General features: G+C 37.8%; 3 protein-coding genes and 1 long non-coding RNA gene across 5 annotated transcripts; all 4 read left to right on the plus strand.

Moving 5' to 3' along the window:
• On the plus strand, window positions 524-2,247 carry LOC104776446 (F-box protein SKP2A-like). 2 transcript variants are annotated; one of them, XR_766127.2, is made up of 4 exons: window positions 524-580; window positions 756-821; window positions 1,487-1,617; window positions 1,704-2,247. XR_766127.2 is itself a non-coding variant. In XM_019241627.1 (2 exons), exons 1-2 carry the CDS (start codon window positions 1,491-1,493, stop codon window positions 2,057-2,059), a joined length of 483 nt encoding a protein of 160 aa, XP_019097172.1. In that variant the 5' UTR covers window positions 1,396-1,490; the 3' UTR covers window positions 2,060-2,247. The 2 variants fall into 2 exon arrangements, 1 of the variants encoding a protein (XP_019097172.1); XM_019241627.1 differs by lacking the exons at window positions 524-580; window positions 756-821 and having other exon boundaries at window positions 1,396-1,617.
• Window positions 3,979-6,368, plus strand: LOC104776447 (probable pectinesterase/pectinesterase inhibitor 6). Its single transcript, XM_010500524.2, has 2 exons — window positions 3,979-5,085; window positions 5,553-6,368. Exons 1-2 carry the CDS (start codon window positions 4,107-4,109, stop codon window positions 6,215-6,217), a joined length of 1,644 nt encoding a protein of 547 aa, XP_010498826.1. The 5' UTR covers window positions 3,979-4,106; the 3' UTR covers window positions 6,218-6,368.
• LOC109132250 lies at window positions 7,317-8,298 on the plus strand. Its single transcript, XR_002037500.1, has 2 exons — window positions 7,317-7,665; window positions 8,246-8,298. It is a non-coding gene; the product is annotated as an uncharacterized LOC109132250 (long non-coding RNA).
• Window positions 14,073-15,291, plus strand: LOC104778832 (probable pectinesterase/pectinesterase inhibitor 6). Its single transcript, XM_010503259.2, has 2 exons — window positions 14,073-14,097; window positions 14,568-15,291. The coding sequence occupies exon 2, from the start codon at window positions 14,830-14,832 to the stop codon at window positions 15,229-15,231; it is 402 nt and encodes a 133-aa protein (XP_010501561.1). The 5' UTR covers window positions 14,073-14,097; window positions 14,568-14,829; the 3' UTR covers window positions 15,232-15,291.

Genomic DNA, 15,481 nt, shown 5'->3' on the forward strand with positions numbered 1-15,481 from the left:
ACAAAAGATAAGAAGTGAATTTATTTATCGATGCCGAAAACAATATTAATGAGAGATATGATAGTTCTACCGCCATCTATCTCTAGTATACTTAACTAGCGACAAGGATTAATTCCATTAGTAGCACATGTTTTTTATTACTTTTGTTGTCCACTTGTATTTCCATATAACTTGATAAATGAAGTATGACATAAGACCATGTTTATCGGGGGTTCATAGAGGGGTTCATAGAAGGGTTCATAGTATTTTGAAGGAAAAAAATAATTCAGAAGAAAAGAAAAAATCTAGGGGAGGCTGTTATATAGTATACCGGATTTTGTTGTAAGAGACGATACGTGTTTGTTTTTGGGTGGCCGATAGAATAATACAAAAGGAAAAAAAAAATTTGGGAAGCTAGATTTTATTTCTTTTCCTCTCTCTCTCTTTCTCTAGCGATCGAATTCCCGAAACAACAAAGGAATGAATTTGGAATCGAAGGATCTATCAGAGGAAGGGGTTTGGAATCGAATCGGCTAAAAACCTAAATAGCTTCACTGCCGTTTGTTATTCTTTCTCCGCGCCGTGTTCTCTATAATCTCAGGTGAAGGCTTCTTCGATTTGAACTTTGTTTCATTCCTAAAAAATGTTTTAAGAGTTATCTCTATCTTCCGCTGTTTCCGTTCTATCGTGAACCATAAATGAGGCAGGGGCTGACCAGAATTAGTCAGGATTTAATGGGTTTTCTTAATTGTAATTGAGTTGTTTGATTTGTTTAGGTGATAAGGATCAAAATGGAGCTCAGTTCAGAAGATAACAATCTTGTTTTGCCTCCTGTTGAGCAGGTACTACCTTTGTTGTGTTTCAATTTCTAACAGTTCATTAGTTCTGGGTTTTAGCAAAGTTGGAGACTTTGATTCAAATTTGTATGCATGAAAAACGATGTTACTAAAGTTAAGAAATATCTTAGAGGAGAAGTGCTGATCTTGAGGTATATAATTTGCATATATAACTTTGAATTGATGATTGTGGCTTTTGGTGTTGTGAAAAATGAAAGAAGCTGTTGTGTCTCTCTGTTTTGACGCTGAGCAACTGTTTTAAATCTTCTATTCTTGAATCAAGAATCTTGATAGGTCGCTCGTCGTTTTGAATTTTTAGTTATTGTGTTGTGATGTGGTTGTGTTTTTTGTGTTGTGGCTCTTGCCTACTGAGGCAGGTAATTGCATTCAAACATAGGGTAGATTCAGAAAAAGTGTTGGTTATGCTACAATGTTAATGCAGTTCGATATTGTTGATTTTGTTTATGCTACATTGTCTGGTTTGATTGAATGCAAATTCCATTTTTTTATCCTTTTACTATAGTGGGTGTTTGCTTATTGTAACTCATATGTCTAGAGTCTACTTGTAATCCGTTTGTGTTGTATAGAGATGGTTGACTAATATTATGAGATAGTGCAAGTGATGTGAGCCCTCATGGTCTGATACTTTTGAAATTTTTTATTTCAAGCAGGCAGATGATTCTGGTGTTGAGGACAAGTCTCACACAAATAGTGTCATCTGTTGAGATGGATTCGATAAGTTTAGCTTATGGTTGTCCTGATCTCAGAACTCTTGATCTTTGTGGTTGTGTATTAATTACAGGTAAACCTTTTAACTTTACGAAACCCGAATCAAAGCTTTTGATTTCTGCTCTTAAACATTTGTTGTTGTTTTTGTTGTTGTTGCAGATGAGAGTGTTGTGGCTTTGGCAAACCGGTGTGTACACTTGAGGTCATTGGGGTTATACTACTGCAGAAACATTACAGACAGAGCGATGTACTCATTGGTTCAAGCGGTATGCGATACATTCCCAGCACTCCACACTTGTTCAGGCAGGCATTCACTTGTCATGAGTGGTTGTCTCCATTTACAATCAGTTCACTGTGCATGCATCCTCCAATCTCACGAAACCCACACCGCTTTCCCTCACCGGCTCATTGAACCGGTGTGTAAGCCAGAAGGTCTTCTCTTTGGTATATGTGTACACATAAAAAAGCCTATGGTGTTAATAAAAACTTCTTTGAGTTTACTTCTTGTCTTTTGATGCAAAATCTCAAGATTTTAACATTATATACATTATATCAATCTTGTAAATGATTGCCAAATACTTATATCTAACAATTTGTTAAGCTTGGTCCAACAATCACACCATCATTAAAGCTTGCAAGATGATTTGGTTGAGAATATTTAAGCAAAATTTGAAGCAAATCAGTATTAAAATTAATTATTTTCTCCATTTATGAATTGCACTTCTATTGTAATATGTATTAATGTTTTTATTATGTTTTGTATATTCTAAAATTAGTTAAATGCAATATTTTCTAATTTTATAAAATCTTAAATGTTTACACATTTATACCACTTCTATTCTATTTAAAATTTTAAAATTTTTAAAAACAATAATTTAAAAAATAAGAGACCCAAAATAAGAACCTACCAATAAAAAAGAAAATTTTATCTAAGAGATCATGGGTTCTTATATTCCAAACAGTACATAATTAATTCATAAAAAATTTAAGAACTCCCCTCATATGAACCCCCAATAAATATGCTCTAATGATCAGGATTATAGTTGTTTTTTAATTGGCACTAGATGTTCGTACGTTGTATACCAAATTTAGAATTTTCCATGCAGATGGAAACAAAATTTGCATGTGAAAATGCCTAAAAAGTAAAAACTCTGAGTAAATGCATCTTTGTGACTGTAATTGTTTGTCTAACATTCAGTCACCAAAATGTATGTTATATTTTTTCTTCCTGTTGTCAACAACAATGGTTTAAAGTTAGTCCTTAGTCGTAAGTTTTACATACTTTAATTTATTTTTTTGGTTAAACTCATGGTTAATTGTTATGATCTAGCTACATGACATAAACTTCAGAAAATGTCGTTTTTGTAAACCTAAACCATTAATTACAGGATAAAGTAAGAAAACTTGTACAACGAGAAAACATAGTAATTCCCACAAAGACGGACTTAGTTAATTAAACTTTTCATCAACAACTTTATTTGGTCAAGCTCACACGAAACTCATGTGAAACCCTTTTGACCTTTGATTTTGATATTTACTTAAAACTCTTTCTGAGAAACTCCCTAACGCTTGGTTGGTAGATTTCACATCAGAACAAATTTTAGATTTTCAATGGTGATATATGTACGTAGTTTTGTGGTTGGAGCGGCAGAGTTGTAATAACTTTAATCATCAATTCTTAAAGTTTTGTATTGTTGCCAGTATACGTATATATATAAGTATAACAGTTTCTTTTAGAAAGAAAAACAAAATCAATATGTGAACGCTTGGCCTTAAAACAAACGTTACGTGGTTTTAAAAACAAACGCTTGGCCAAAAATTAACAAAAAAAATTATATGCTAATACTTTCTACATAAAATTATTTAATATAGTGAATAATCACTTCTCCAGCTTTTCTCTTTACGTGGTTCGTTACGTTCCTTTTGATCTGTTTGTATTTGTTCCATCTAATCGAACTCCTAGTCTGATCAGGCTTTATGACATGTGGCACTACGGGAAAGGTTCATGACTCGCAAACCTCTTTACACATGTGGCAGGCCATTAGCCAAATCAAGTCTTCTTCTTTTAATTTTTTTGATAAAATGTGAATATTATCAAACAAAAAGGAGGAACAGTTTCTTCTACAAGAACTTGGCATAGCAGTGAATTTCATTAGAGTACCCAAATCAAGTTTTAGGTTATGTGCATAGTAACCTTTGATTATTGAGTTCCTTTTGTAATCTTACGTAGTTGTTTTAGTTCACATAATTAAACCACTTATGTTATGTTCAATACTTATGCCATAAGTTGGAACCAATGGCCATTGCTAACTTAGATCCCATAACATATTTTTCTTCTTTAATTTAATTTGTTTACATCAACTATAAATCAGACGCTCTTACGTGGATGCGTACGTGTCAACATTCATTTATGAGACCGGGAGAGAGTATGATCCATACATTTGTTACTTACATGCATATATAACTCTATACTTCCCTAAGAATTAGAAAACAGTATCCCACATCTCTCCTCATCCATATTAGTCATAAATTTCTAATTGATACTTCTCATCAGAACCCCAAATGGATCACAAGCATCTACGAACATCTCCCAAATGTATCATAACCATCATTTACGTCGTATCAATCTCTCATCTCAATGCCCATTTTATAACTTCATGCAAACAAACCCCATACCCTAGCGTCTGCACCCACCACATATCCAATTCACCTCTCGAAGTCAAAACTTTAGAAGACCAAACCGATGGGTTGACTTTTCACGACCTTGTGGTCAGCTCCACCATGGACCAGGCCGTGCAACTACACTGCCTCGTCTCTACCCTAAAAAAGCGTCGTTCTCTCCACAAACATGCTAGGTCAGCTATGCACGACTGCCTGGAGCTCTACGAAGACACCATAGACCAACTCAACCACACTCGGAGTTCGCAATATTCGTCCATGCATGATAGAAAAACCTCGTTAAGCGCAGCCATAGCTAATCAAGACACTTGCAGAAACGGATTTAAAGATTTTAAGTTGATCTCTTCGTATTCGAAATATTTCCCAATACACCATCACCGGAACCTCACTAAGTCTCTAAGCAACTCTTTGGCAGTTACTAAGGCTGCGGCTGAGGCAGTTGCCGAGAAGTATACATCGACGGGGTTCACCAAGAATAACAAACAAAGAAATAGCAGCGGAGGTGGTGGCCACCGGAGATTATTGATGTCTTCCGACGAGGAATTTCCATCGTGGTTCCCTCTTTCTGATCGTAAACTTCTGGAAGATACCACAACCACGACGAAAGCCGATCTTGTGGTGGCTAAGGACGGTTCAGGTCATTACACAAGCATTCAACAAGCGGTAAACGCAGCAGCCAAACTTTCTCGGAGAAACAAGAGACTTGTGATATACGTTAAAGCAGGTGTTTACCGAGAAAACGTAGTAGTCAAGAAATCGATCAAGAACGTGATGGTTATCGGAGACGGGATTGATTCTACCGTTGTCACCGGTAATAAGAACGTTAAAGATGGCACGACGACGTTTCGGTCCGCTACTTTTGGTATGTCGTCCGTGTTATATAGATATAGAGTTATATCATCAAAATTACTTTCTAAAAGTAATCTTAATTTATAACAAATAATATTAAATTATTAATGTTTGCACATATTTTCATACAAGATTTCTTGTATAACATAAACACTCATAATAGACATAACTTATCCGATTATAATAAGATTTTAGTTTTTAGAAAATTTTAATAATCAAAACAAAAAGGACTTTTATAAAAGGTTACTAACATAAATATCGGGAGGCTAGTTGCCATAATACACGTTTAGCTAAAAAACTAAGTATAATTCCAATTTGATTTACGTTTTGGGGTAAAGAAAAATAATTTATTCGTTTTTTGGGTCTCAAAATGTATAGTTGTATACATTATTCTCTTCGTTATTGTAGAAACATTAAAAACATATGATGTACTCTTGAAATATAACTTTCGGACTACATTTTCGCTTTGTCGACCAACAGCTGTTTCCGGCGAAGGTTTTATCGCACGTGGTATAACATTCGAGAACACGGCTGGACCGGAGAAACATCAGGCTGTGGCTCTCCGATCAGGTTCAGACTTCTCCGTCTTCTACGGCTGCTCTTTCAAAGGCTATCAAGACACTCTCTACCTTCACTCTCGCCGTCAGTTCTTGAGAAACTGTAATATTCATGGAACCGTTGATTTCATCTTCGGAGACGCAACCGCATTCCTCCAGAACTGCAACATCTACGCTCTCAAGCCGATGAGCGGTCAGAAAAACACGATCACCGCTCAATCACGCAAAGACCCGAACGAGAACACAGGTTTCGTCGTCCATGGCTCTACGGTGGCTACAGCGTCCGAGACTTACTTAGGACGGCCGTGGAAGTCGTATTCGAGGACGGTTTTCATGAAATGTAATCTTGGAGGGTTGGTGAATCCGGCGGGATTGTTGCCTTGGAACGGCGAGTTTGCTCTGAGGACTCTTTATTACGGTGAGTATGGTAATACCGGCGCTGGAGCAAGTGTCACCGGTAGAGTTAAGTGGCCAGGTTACCATGTTATAAAGACGGCAACGGAGGCCGGAAAATTCACGGTGGAGAATTTCTTGGACGGAAACTATTGGATCACGGCTGCGGGAGTACCGGTCCACGATGGACTTTGACTTTGTTTTTGAGTCTTTTGATTGGTCTTTGTTGATTTTATGGTTTATGTGTTTTGTTGGCGTTTGATTGTTTTAATATATTTTTTTGTTTCGCAATTCCATGTATTGAATATAATCCGTCCATTTTATAATATAGGATGTTTTAGAAGTTTTTCTTGTTTCATAATATAAGATGTTTTCAAGTTTTGAGGTAACTTTTAGACTACTTTTATATTTTCTTATTATTTATTTTATGCGGTCTTTGTTTTTGATTGGTTAAATTTTTTAAAAATAAACATTTCTTATTACGCGTACTTTAGCTAAAACAACTTATATTTTGAAATGGAGGAGGTATAATATATGCGTTATGAAAAAAGAATAAAGAACTTTAATTAAGGTGAGTAGGGAGGAGCTTATTATATAGAGTGATGGTCCAAAGACCCCAAAAGTACGGAGGAGCTTATTATATAGAGTGATGGTCCTTATCAATCAGACGCAGTGTGTCCTTTTTACTGCAATTTCAACGGATGCGAGGTAATTAATAAAAGAAGTTACCACAGTTTGGATATTTTATTTCATAAAAATTATTTGTGCATGTGTGTATAGCAGTATAGGATGAGTTGCTTTGGGGAGCGGCATGGCTATACAAAGCTTCAAAGAAAGGTGTGTACAGAGAGGTTCGTTGTGATGAACCAAGTTGTTTCAAGAGCTGAGGATACAATCCACCCATTTGGTTGGGATAACAAACACGCGGGGATTAATGTCTTAATTATTAATCTCCAAAATGGTACTAATGGGAAAAGCTGAGTATTTTGTAGCTCTAGGCAAAACGCAGATGAGTTCATATGTTCATACTTTGTCAAGGTATACTATAGAGTCTCTTTAATAACTTTTTTTTTTGCCGGTATTGATGAGATTATGTTAAACATATATTATACGTACAAGTGTGGAATAATACTATTAGCGAAGAGCCGAAGAGTAAGAGCATCTCCATTGGTTGCATTTAAGCAAAAGTTGTTAGCTTAAAAAGCTAAAAAAAATAAATCAAAAATCCTAATTAACTAAATATCGATCTTTAGCTTACACATTTTAGGAACGATGCTTTAGCTAATACGTGTCAGTCTCTATTGTTGGTTTATTCTTTGTTTTGATCTATTTGGTTAAGATTAGGAATTGCTAATTGGGAATTGAAAATTATATAGTCGATTGGGAATTGTTTAGTCGATTGGAAATTGTTTGTTTATTCTTTGTTTTGATCCGGCAGATATGAAGGCTAGGAGGATTTAAGGATCCGAGCTCGGAAGCAGCTATGAAACACGGCAAAGCTTATGCGGATGAAGGCGAAGGAGGGATGGTGGAGAAGCTAAGTGGAGCTGTTACTTCTTGGCTCGCTGGTACGACCGAGGAAGTGATGCAAAAGGCTACACAGTCTGGTCATGTCTCTTCACAGTCACTTGGCTCCATCGTTGGTAAGGCCTCTTCCTGTTACAAATATCGTTTTCAGCTGGTAGCATATGTGATGACTTTTGAATCAAAAGTTTTGAGTTTGGTGTGTAAATGGTTTAGGTTGTAACTCTGAAAGTAGAATGTAGAATTGAGGTTTGAATCTGATGTTTTGTGTATATGAGATGAACCGGAGCAATAGCTATGAAAAGCTAAATTCTTTCTTCTTCTTCTTCTTCTTATTCTGTCTTTGTAGTTCGATTATTTAGATTACTTGGGTCAAACCCAAGTTTGCTTTTTTTCTTTTTCTTTCCATGATTCATCAAGTCTAGATCTTTGTTTTTTGGGTCCAGAAACGACGATTCATGATATGAAGTAACAACCTTTATTTGCTTCTGGAACATGGTTTTGTCTGCTTTTCGTCTTTTTTGCTTTGTTGGATGGGTGATTCATAATTTCTGAGATCTAGTAATAAGCTCAAGATTATTATGTTTACAAGAGTTGTTCTTATGCGTGGTGAGATGATCTTAGGAGTAGTTCAGTATCTTTCTTCAATTCGGATTTTGAGTTTCTGAGATCTTTTTTTTTTTTTTTTTGCTTTTGTAGAGCTAAAGAATCCGATCTGAGGAAGAAGTTGACTAAATAGATCGAAGATGTTTAAGCAGATACTTGGGAAGCTTCCAAAGAAACCTTCTGCCAAGTTTTGGTGAATCCCAAACTGTAGATAACAACAATAATCAAGGAGGAGGTGATGAAGCTTTGAGTCAGAGATCATCATCAAATGGAGATAACACTGATTGTGTTTCTTTTGATGTGTTGCCAAGGTTGAGAGATGTATCAATCTCTGAGAAGCAAGAAATGTTTCTTAAGAAGCTTAGACTTTGTTGTGCAGTGTTTGATTCCGCGGTGGAGCCAACCTAAAACCTCAAGGAGAAAGAGATCAAAAGGCAAACCCTTCTTGAAGTTGTGGATTATGTTATCACTTTTTGAATTTATTGTACTATTATAATTTCCAAAATAATAAATTTAAATTAAGGACCATAATTTTAGATACTATAAATGAACCATAAAAATAGAAAGTTTCTTAAGAAGTTTGTTAACTTCACTTTTATTCAAAATTAATGTTTTTAGCAACTTTGCTTAAGTGCAACCTACGGTGATGCTGCTGTTACTTACTTTATTCCCTTCTAATTATCCAACTCGCGCCAAAAAAATTAGTGCCACGTGGTGAATTCACACAACAATTAATTTTGCAAAAATCACGGCTTGAAATAGAGGGAAAACGCCAAACGGCGTCGTAACAGTTAATGAATTCGAATGAAAAGCAGTTGATGGGCCAAAGTTATAACAAGAGGATTAGGAAGCCCATCCAATACAACGGTCATCTATCTCATGCAACAATATGTTTCGACAATACGAAAATGTATGATTGTCAACATATGATGTACAATATTGTTAAGTCAGGACAGGACAATATGTTTCAACAATAATGATACGTGTGGATTGTAAACGATAAAAACATAATGAAGTACTAGATAACTGTTTAGACTAAGATAAAATTAAAACTTTCAACAAGTAAATATAATTGTTTAATTCAAATATATGTTACAACAAGGAAATATAATTGATTCAGTTTCAAATAAAAACAAATAGTGCATATATATATATATATATACAACAATTAAACAACAATACTCTGACCAATAAATCTACATTATTTTATTCTACAAAACGTATATTAATTAAAATAAATACATATTTTAAAAGACTAAGATATAATTTTTGTAAAATTTGGAAAGAACACAAAGAACATAGGATGCATTAATCACTACTACCTGAGCTGATGATTGTTATAGCTCAGCTGATCCTTATCAACAATTGATGCATAAACAGAACTGATGCTTATCAAATTGACTCCACCATTCAGTTTGATCAAACCATAATTTCACGAATTAATCAAACCAGAATTTCACGAATTAATCAAACGAATTACTAAAAACGAATTAATCAAACCAGAATTTCACGAATTTTCCGAAGCATTATCACGATTCGATCAAAGTTTCCAAACTACCAAATGAAATTACAATGTTCATAAAAAATCCCAGAAAAAAAAAAAAAAAAAAAGATTTTCCCGAGAAAAAATCTAAAAACAAAGAAGATAACAAACACAAAGAGAGATCTGATCAAATCATAGATTCCGCTAAGGTTGGGTTGTGTGGGAGAAAGCTCTTGACCAATTTTTGCTTTAGAGAATCTTCTTCTTCTTTTAGGGAAAATTTCACAAGTAAATTAGTAAATACCATTTGGTACCAAACAATGATTAAAACCAACAAGTGTAGTAACAATATATATATATATATATATATATATATATATATATATATTTGTTTGGTTTCACCGACCCCATCACCGCGGCGATGTCGGATATTCTACCACCGTTAGCGACAGAACTATTACACGAGAAATGTGCTTACACGAACCTTGTTGCTTATGAGGAGATCAATCAGGAAGCTTTCAGTAAGTATATATCCTCCTCATCTTTGAACTAGTCGATGTCTGATCTTTGTTTGGTTAGCTTCCACTATAAATTTTTGAACTCCCGGATTTGTCAGTCTATTGATTTCTGGATCAGTGTGTTTGAAATCGAGAAATTGGAGACTAATAGGTGTGACTTGATTGCATTATTCTACTGTTGTGTTGAGATTTTGACTCTCTTTCTTCCGTGTTAGTATTCGGCGAGTTTCTTGTTTCTTGTTAGTATTGTTTTAGCTTAAGTTGAAAACTAGTTTTGTTAGTGTTATCTAGAAGACTTCGATGCATCTCTCTATTGATTCATAGTACAATATATATATGATTACAGAGTGGTGTCCAAGTATTATAGAGTGGTGTCCAAGCAATATCTTTACAAGTATGGTAAGTGAATATTGTGGTCTATCACTCCCCTGCAGTCGTAGCGACATTGCGGATGATGCTAAGGCTGGATCGGAAATCCGTGAAGAGAGGAGTAGGGAGACCTTTGGTGAAGATATCAGCGTATTGATGAGAGGATGGGATGTGGAGAACGCGAACTTGGCCGAGAGCAATACGTTCTCTTACAAAGTGAATATCTATTTCAATATGTTTTGTTCGTTGGTGTTGGACCGGATTGTTGGAGAGGTAGACAACACTAACGTTATCGCAGTAGACTAAGGTTGCCTCTGAGAGAGGACAATGGAGCTCCAGCAAAATGTTGCGAAGCCAAGTGGTCTCGGCGACGACTTTAGCGACGGCACGATATTCAGATTCAGCACTGGAGCGTGAGACGGTGTGTTGTCGTTTCGAGGACCATGAGATCAAGTTATCCCCGTGGAAGATGCAATATCCGGAAGTGGAGCGACGTGTAGACGGGAAACCTGCCCAATCTGCGTCTGTGTACGCGACAAGCCCAGAAGTGGTGGATGGGTAGAGCTTGAGTCCGTAATCGAGAGTACCTTTTATGTAGCGGATCATACGTTTAAGTGCATCGAGATGCGGCTCTCGGGGATCATGCATGAAGAGACATATTTGCTGGACTGCTAAAGAGATGTCTGGTCTCGTAAAGGTCAAGTACTGGAGTGCACTGGCAAGGCTGCGGTAAAGAGTTGGGTCAGAAACAGGCGGTCCCTCAACTGCTGTAAGTTTTGTGCGTGATTCAGCTGGTCATGTTGGCGCGGGTAAAATATCAGCGGCATAGTTCTGTTGAGAGAGATACAAACCGGAGGCGTTTCTCTTGATGGAAATGCCGAGGAAGTAGTGGGGTTCGCCGGAGTCAGTCATTTCGAATTCCGTGCTAAGGGAAGAGATGATGGTGTTAAGGAGCTTGGTGGACGATGCTGTGAGTCCAATGTCATCGACATATAAAAGCAAATATGCAGTTTCATTCGCGTGATGATATACAAACAGGGATTGATCAGCTTTCCTTTGTTTGAAGCCTATGCGACGAGCGTAGTGAGCAAACCGTTGATTCCATGCACGTGGGGACTGCTTGAGGCTGTAGAAAAACCGTTTGAGGAGTCACACATGGTCCGGTTTAGATGGATCACAGAAGCAAAGGTGTTGATGCATGTAGACGGTCTCGTACAGTGTCCCGTTGAGGAAGGCATTTTTGACGTCGAGTTGATGGATTGACCATTTGCGAGAGAGGGAGAGCTCCAAAATAAGACAAATAGTGGCAGGCCTGAAAACGGGGCTAAAAGTCTCGTCACAATCAATACCGATCTTCTGGGATTTCCCATTGGCGACCAATCGTGCCTTGTACCTAGAGAGTTTGCCATCTGCACCAAAATTATGGCTGAAAAACCACATGGAACGCACAATGTTAGCATTAGGGGGGCGTGGTACGAGATCCCATGTTCCCTTTTTAATTTGAGCTGCATATTCCTCATGCATGGTCGGTGTCCAGTTAGGATCTTCTAAAGCTTTTAAATAAGAAGAAGGAAGAGGGGAAAGAGTTTTGGTATGAAGAGAAAGAGGTTGTTTAGGTTTGGTGATACCGCTCTTACTGCGTGTGCGCATAGAATGGCCACCGATAGGAGGAGGTGGTGGAGCAGTGTTTGGCGGAGGAAGTGGAGCAGTTTTTGGCGGAGAAAGTGGAGGATTTGGTGGTAAAGGAGCGGTTTGCGGTAAGGGATTTGTTTGTCGGAGAAGTGGTGAGATTGGTGAACGGAATTTCGTTTTGAATTGCAAAAGAGGGAAGGATGTTGAAAATATGAGTAGCTAGCATAAGTGTTTCAACCCAATATGTTGGAGGCATACTCGCTTGGAAGAGTAAAGAACCGAACAGAATTGTTTAGTGTCCGGAGAGTACGTTCGGCTTTGCCGTTTTGCTGGGAAGTGTATGGGCAAGAGAAGCGAGGAGTGATGCCATGAGAAGAGAGATGATCAAGGAATTGTCGGTTTTGATATTCACCACCATTATCACATTGGAGAGATTTGATGTTGCGGCCAAATTGGTTAGAAATATAAGCCGTAAACGTTAAGAAAGTTGAAAACACATCAGATTTATTTCGAAGAGGAAAAACCCAAAGAAAGTGAGTAAAATGATCTAGATAAATAACATAATATTTATTCCCGCTGATACTAAGAATTGGTGAATTATATCAGAAAGGTGCAGAAACAGAAGAAATAACTGAATCAAAAAGTAATCGAATGTGTTTCCCCAATTGACATGAATGACAAAGTGACATATCAATGTTAGAACAATTTATTAAACGAGAAGAACGAAGATAATGAAGAGTTGTGTTTCCCAAATGGCCTAGACGGCGGTGCCATAATACTGAATTAGGGACCGTCGTTAGCATAGCTTGTGGTGGTGAGGATAGAGTTACGGCCGCTGGTGGTGAATGGACCGAGTAAAGAGGACCCGTGCTGTTACATCAGAGTAGAGGGATCCGAGACGGGAAATCCTTAACACAAAAACCAAATGGATCAAACTCCACAGAAACATAATTATCAGTGGTGAATTTTCGGACAGAGATAAGATTTTTATAATGGAGGGACAAACAAGTACATTATTAAGATAAAGAGGTCGAGTTTTAGAGGGAAGAAATGAATGGCCGATGGTTTGAGTGGGAATAGAAGATCCGTTATCGACAATAACCGATGGGGATGAGCTAGAATTAAAAAGGGAATGAAGGGTACCTGGTTGTGCGGTTAAATGAGATGTGGCTCCAGTGTCCATGTACCAACTGGCGTCGGTGGGATCTTGCATGGTCATAGTGCCAAATGCAGCAGCCATGTTGGTAGGAAGTTGTGGTAGTTGAGGAGGGGGTGCATGCGGGGACTGTCCGAGGAGGCCAGCCGCTGGACTTGTGGTTGTTAAATGCACCATCGGTTGCTGGTGCATCCAATTTTGCTGTGGCCAGTGCAGGTATGGCGTTGGTGTCGCAAACCAGGGTTGTTGTGTCTGCCAGTTCCATGGGTTCAACGGCCAGTTTTGTTGAGGCCATTGCTGACGTCCACGTCCTCGACCGTGACCTCCACGACCTCTTCCGTGACCCCTATGGCCGGTGTTGTTATTGCCGCGATAGCCGGTGTTATTTTTGTTGTCTCGGTGACCGTAATTGGTGTCGTCATGGTGGTTGTAGTCGCGAGACCCAGAGTGTTGATGGGAAGGGGCTGAGACATACAAGACATTTGGAGATGAGGAATTGACCAATGGAGACGACCCGGTTCTGACTTGTTTAGCAATGCGGCGTTCTTCCTCTATGAGCATCGATCTGGCAGTGGAGAAGAACGGGAACGGTTGGCGATGTTTGATGATATTGACGATGTTGTCAAATTTTTCGGACAATCCATTCAGCATATGCATCACCACGACACGGTTGAAAACAGGGGAGTCGACGTTGGCGAGTAGATCGGATAATGTTTTCAGCTTTTGGCAATAGTCGTGGACTGTCATGTCGCCGATGATACGACGACGTTTCGGTCCGCTACTTTTGGTATGTCGTCCGTGTTATATATACAGAGTTATATCATCAAAAGAGTAATCTTTATTTATAACAAATAATATTAATGTTTCCACGTATTTACATACAAATTTCTTGTATAACATAAATTAACATAAACACTCATAATAGCCATAATTTATCCAATTTTAATAAGATTTTAGTTTTTGGAAAATTGTAATAATCAAAACAAAAAGGACTTTCATAAAAAGGTTAGTAAAATAAATATCGGGAGGCTAGTTGCTATAATACACGTTTAGCTAAAAACTATTTATTTAAGTATAATTCCAATTTGATTTACGTTTTGGGGTAAAGAAAAATAATTTATTCGTTTAATGGGTCTCAACATGTATAGTTGTATACATTATTCTCTTCGTTATTGTCGAAACATTAAAAACATATGATGTACGTACTACTCTTGAAATATAACGATCGGACTACATTTTCGCTTTATCCGCCAACAGCTGTTTCCGGCGAAGGTTTTATCGCACGTGGTATAACATTCGAGAACACGGCTGGACCGGAGAAACATCAGGCTGTGGCTCTCCGATCAGGTTCAGACTTCTCCGTCTTCTACGGCTGCTCTTTCAAAGGCTATCAAGACACTCTCTACCTTCACTCTCGCCGTCAGTTCTTGAGAACTGTAATATTCATGGAACCGTTGATTTCATCTTCGGAGACGCAACCGCATTCCTCCAGAACTGCAACATCTACGCTCTCAAGCCGATGAGCGGTCAGAAAAACACGATCATCGCTCAATCACGCAAAGACCCGAACGAGAACACAGGTTTCGTCGTACATGGCTCTACGGTGGCTACAGCGTCCGAGACTTACTTAGGACGGCCGTGGAAGTCGTATTCGAGGACGGTTTTCATGAAATGTAACCTTGGAGGGTTGGTGAATCCAGCGGGGTGGTTGCCTTGGAACGGCGAGTTTGCTCTGAGGACTCTTTATTACGGTGAGTATGGTAATACCGGCGCTGGAGCAAGTGTCGCCGGTAGAGTTAAGTGGCCAGATTACCATGTTATAAAGACGGCGACGGAGGCCGGAAAATTCACGGTGGAGAATTTCATGGACGGAAACCATTGGATCACTGCTGCGGGAGTACCGGTCAACGATGGACTTTGACTTTGTTCTGAGTCTTTTGATTGGACTTTGTTGATTTTTATGTTTTATGTTTTTGTTGGCGTGTGATTGTTATAATTTTACAAAATTTCTTATGTTGTGACATATATTTTATTCGATTGCTAAGTAAATTTACTTTTAAATTCCGTAAACGTAAGTGAATATTAATAATTAATTATAAAGCAATTGTGATAATAGGTACATTGTCACGTTAACCTTAAATTAGAAATACTAATTATATATATATATACAT

The sequence above is a fragment of the Camelina sativa genome, chromosome 3 (genome assembly GCF_000633955.1).
Source record: "Camelina sativa cultivar DH55 chromosome 3, Cs, whole genome shotgun sequence".
Classification (NCBI taxonomy): Eukaryota; Viridiplantae; Streptophyta; class Magnoliopsida; order Brassicales; family Brassicaceae; genus Camelina; species Camelina sativa.

Coding starts and splice junctions, on each gene's coding strand:
- LOC104776446 (XM_019241627.1), top strand. CDS start 1,491: ATGATTCTGGTGTTGAGGACAAGTCTCACACAAATAGTGTCATCTGTT. Junction 1,618..1,703: donor TGGTTGTGTATTAATTACAG/GTAAACCTTTTA, acceptor TTGTTGTTGCAG/ATGAGAGTGTTGTGGCTTTG.
- LOC104776447 (XM_010500524.2), top strand. CDS start 4,107: ATGGATCACAAGCATCTACGAACATCTCCCAAATGTATCATAACCATC. Junction 5,086..5,552: donor GTTTCGGTCCGCTACTTTTG/GTATGTCGTCCG, acceptor GTCGACCAACAG/CTGTTTCCGGCGAAGGTTTT.
- LOC104778832 (XM_010503259.2), top strand. CDS start 14,830: ATGAGCGGTCAGAAAAACACGATCATCGCTCAATCACGCAAAGACCCG.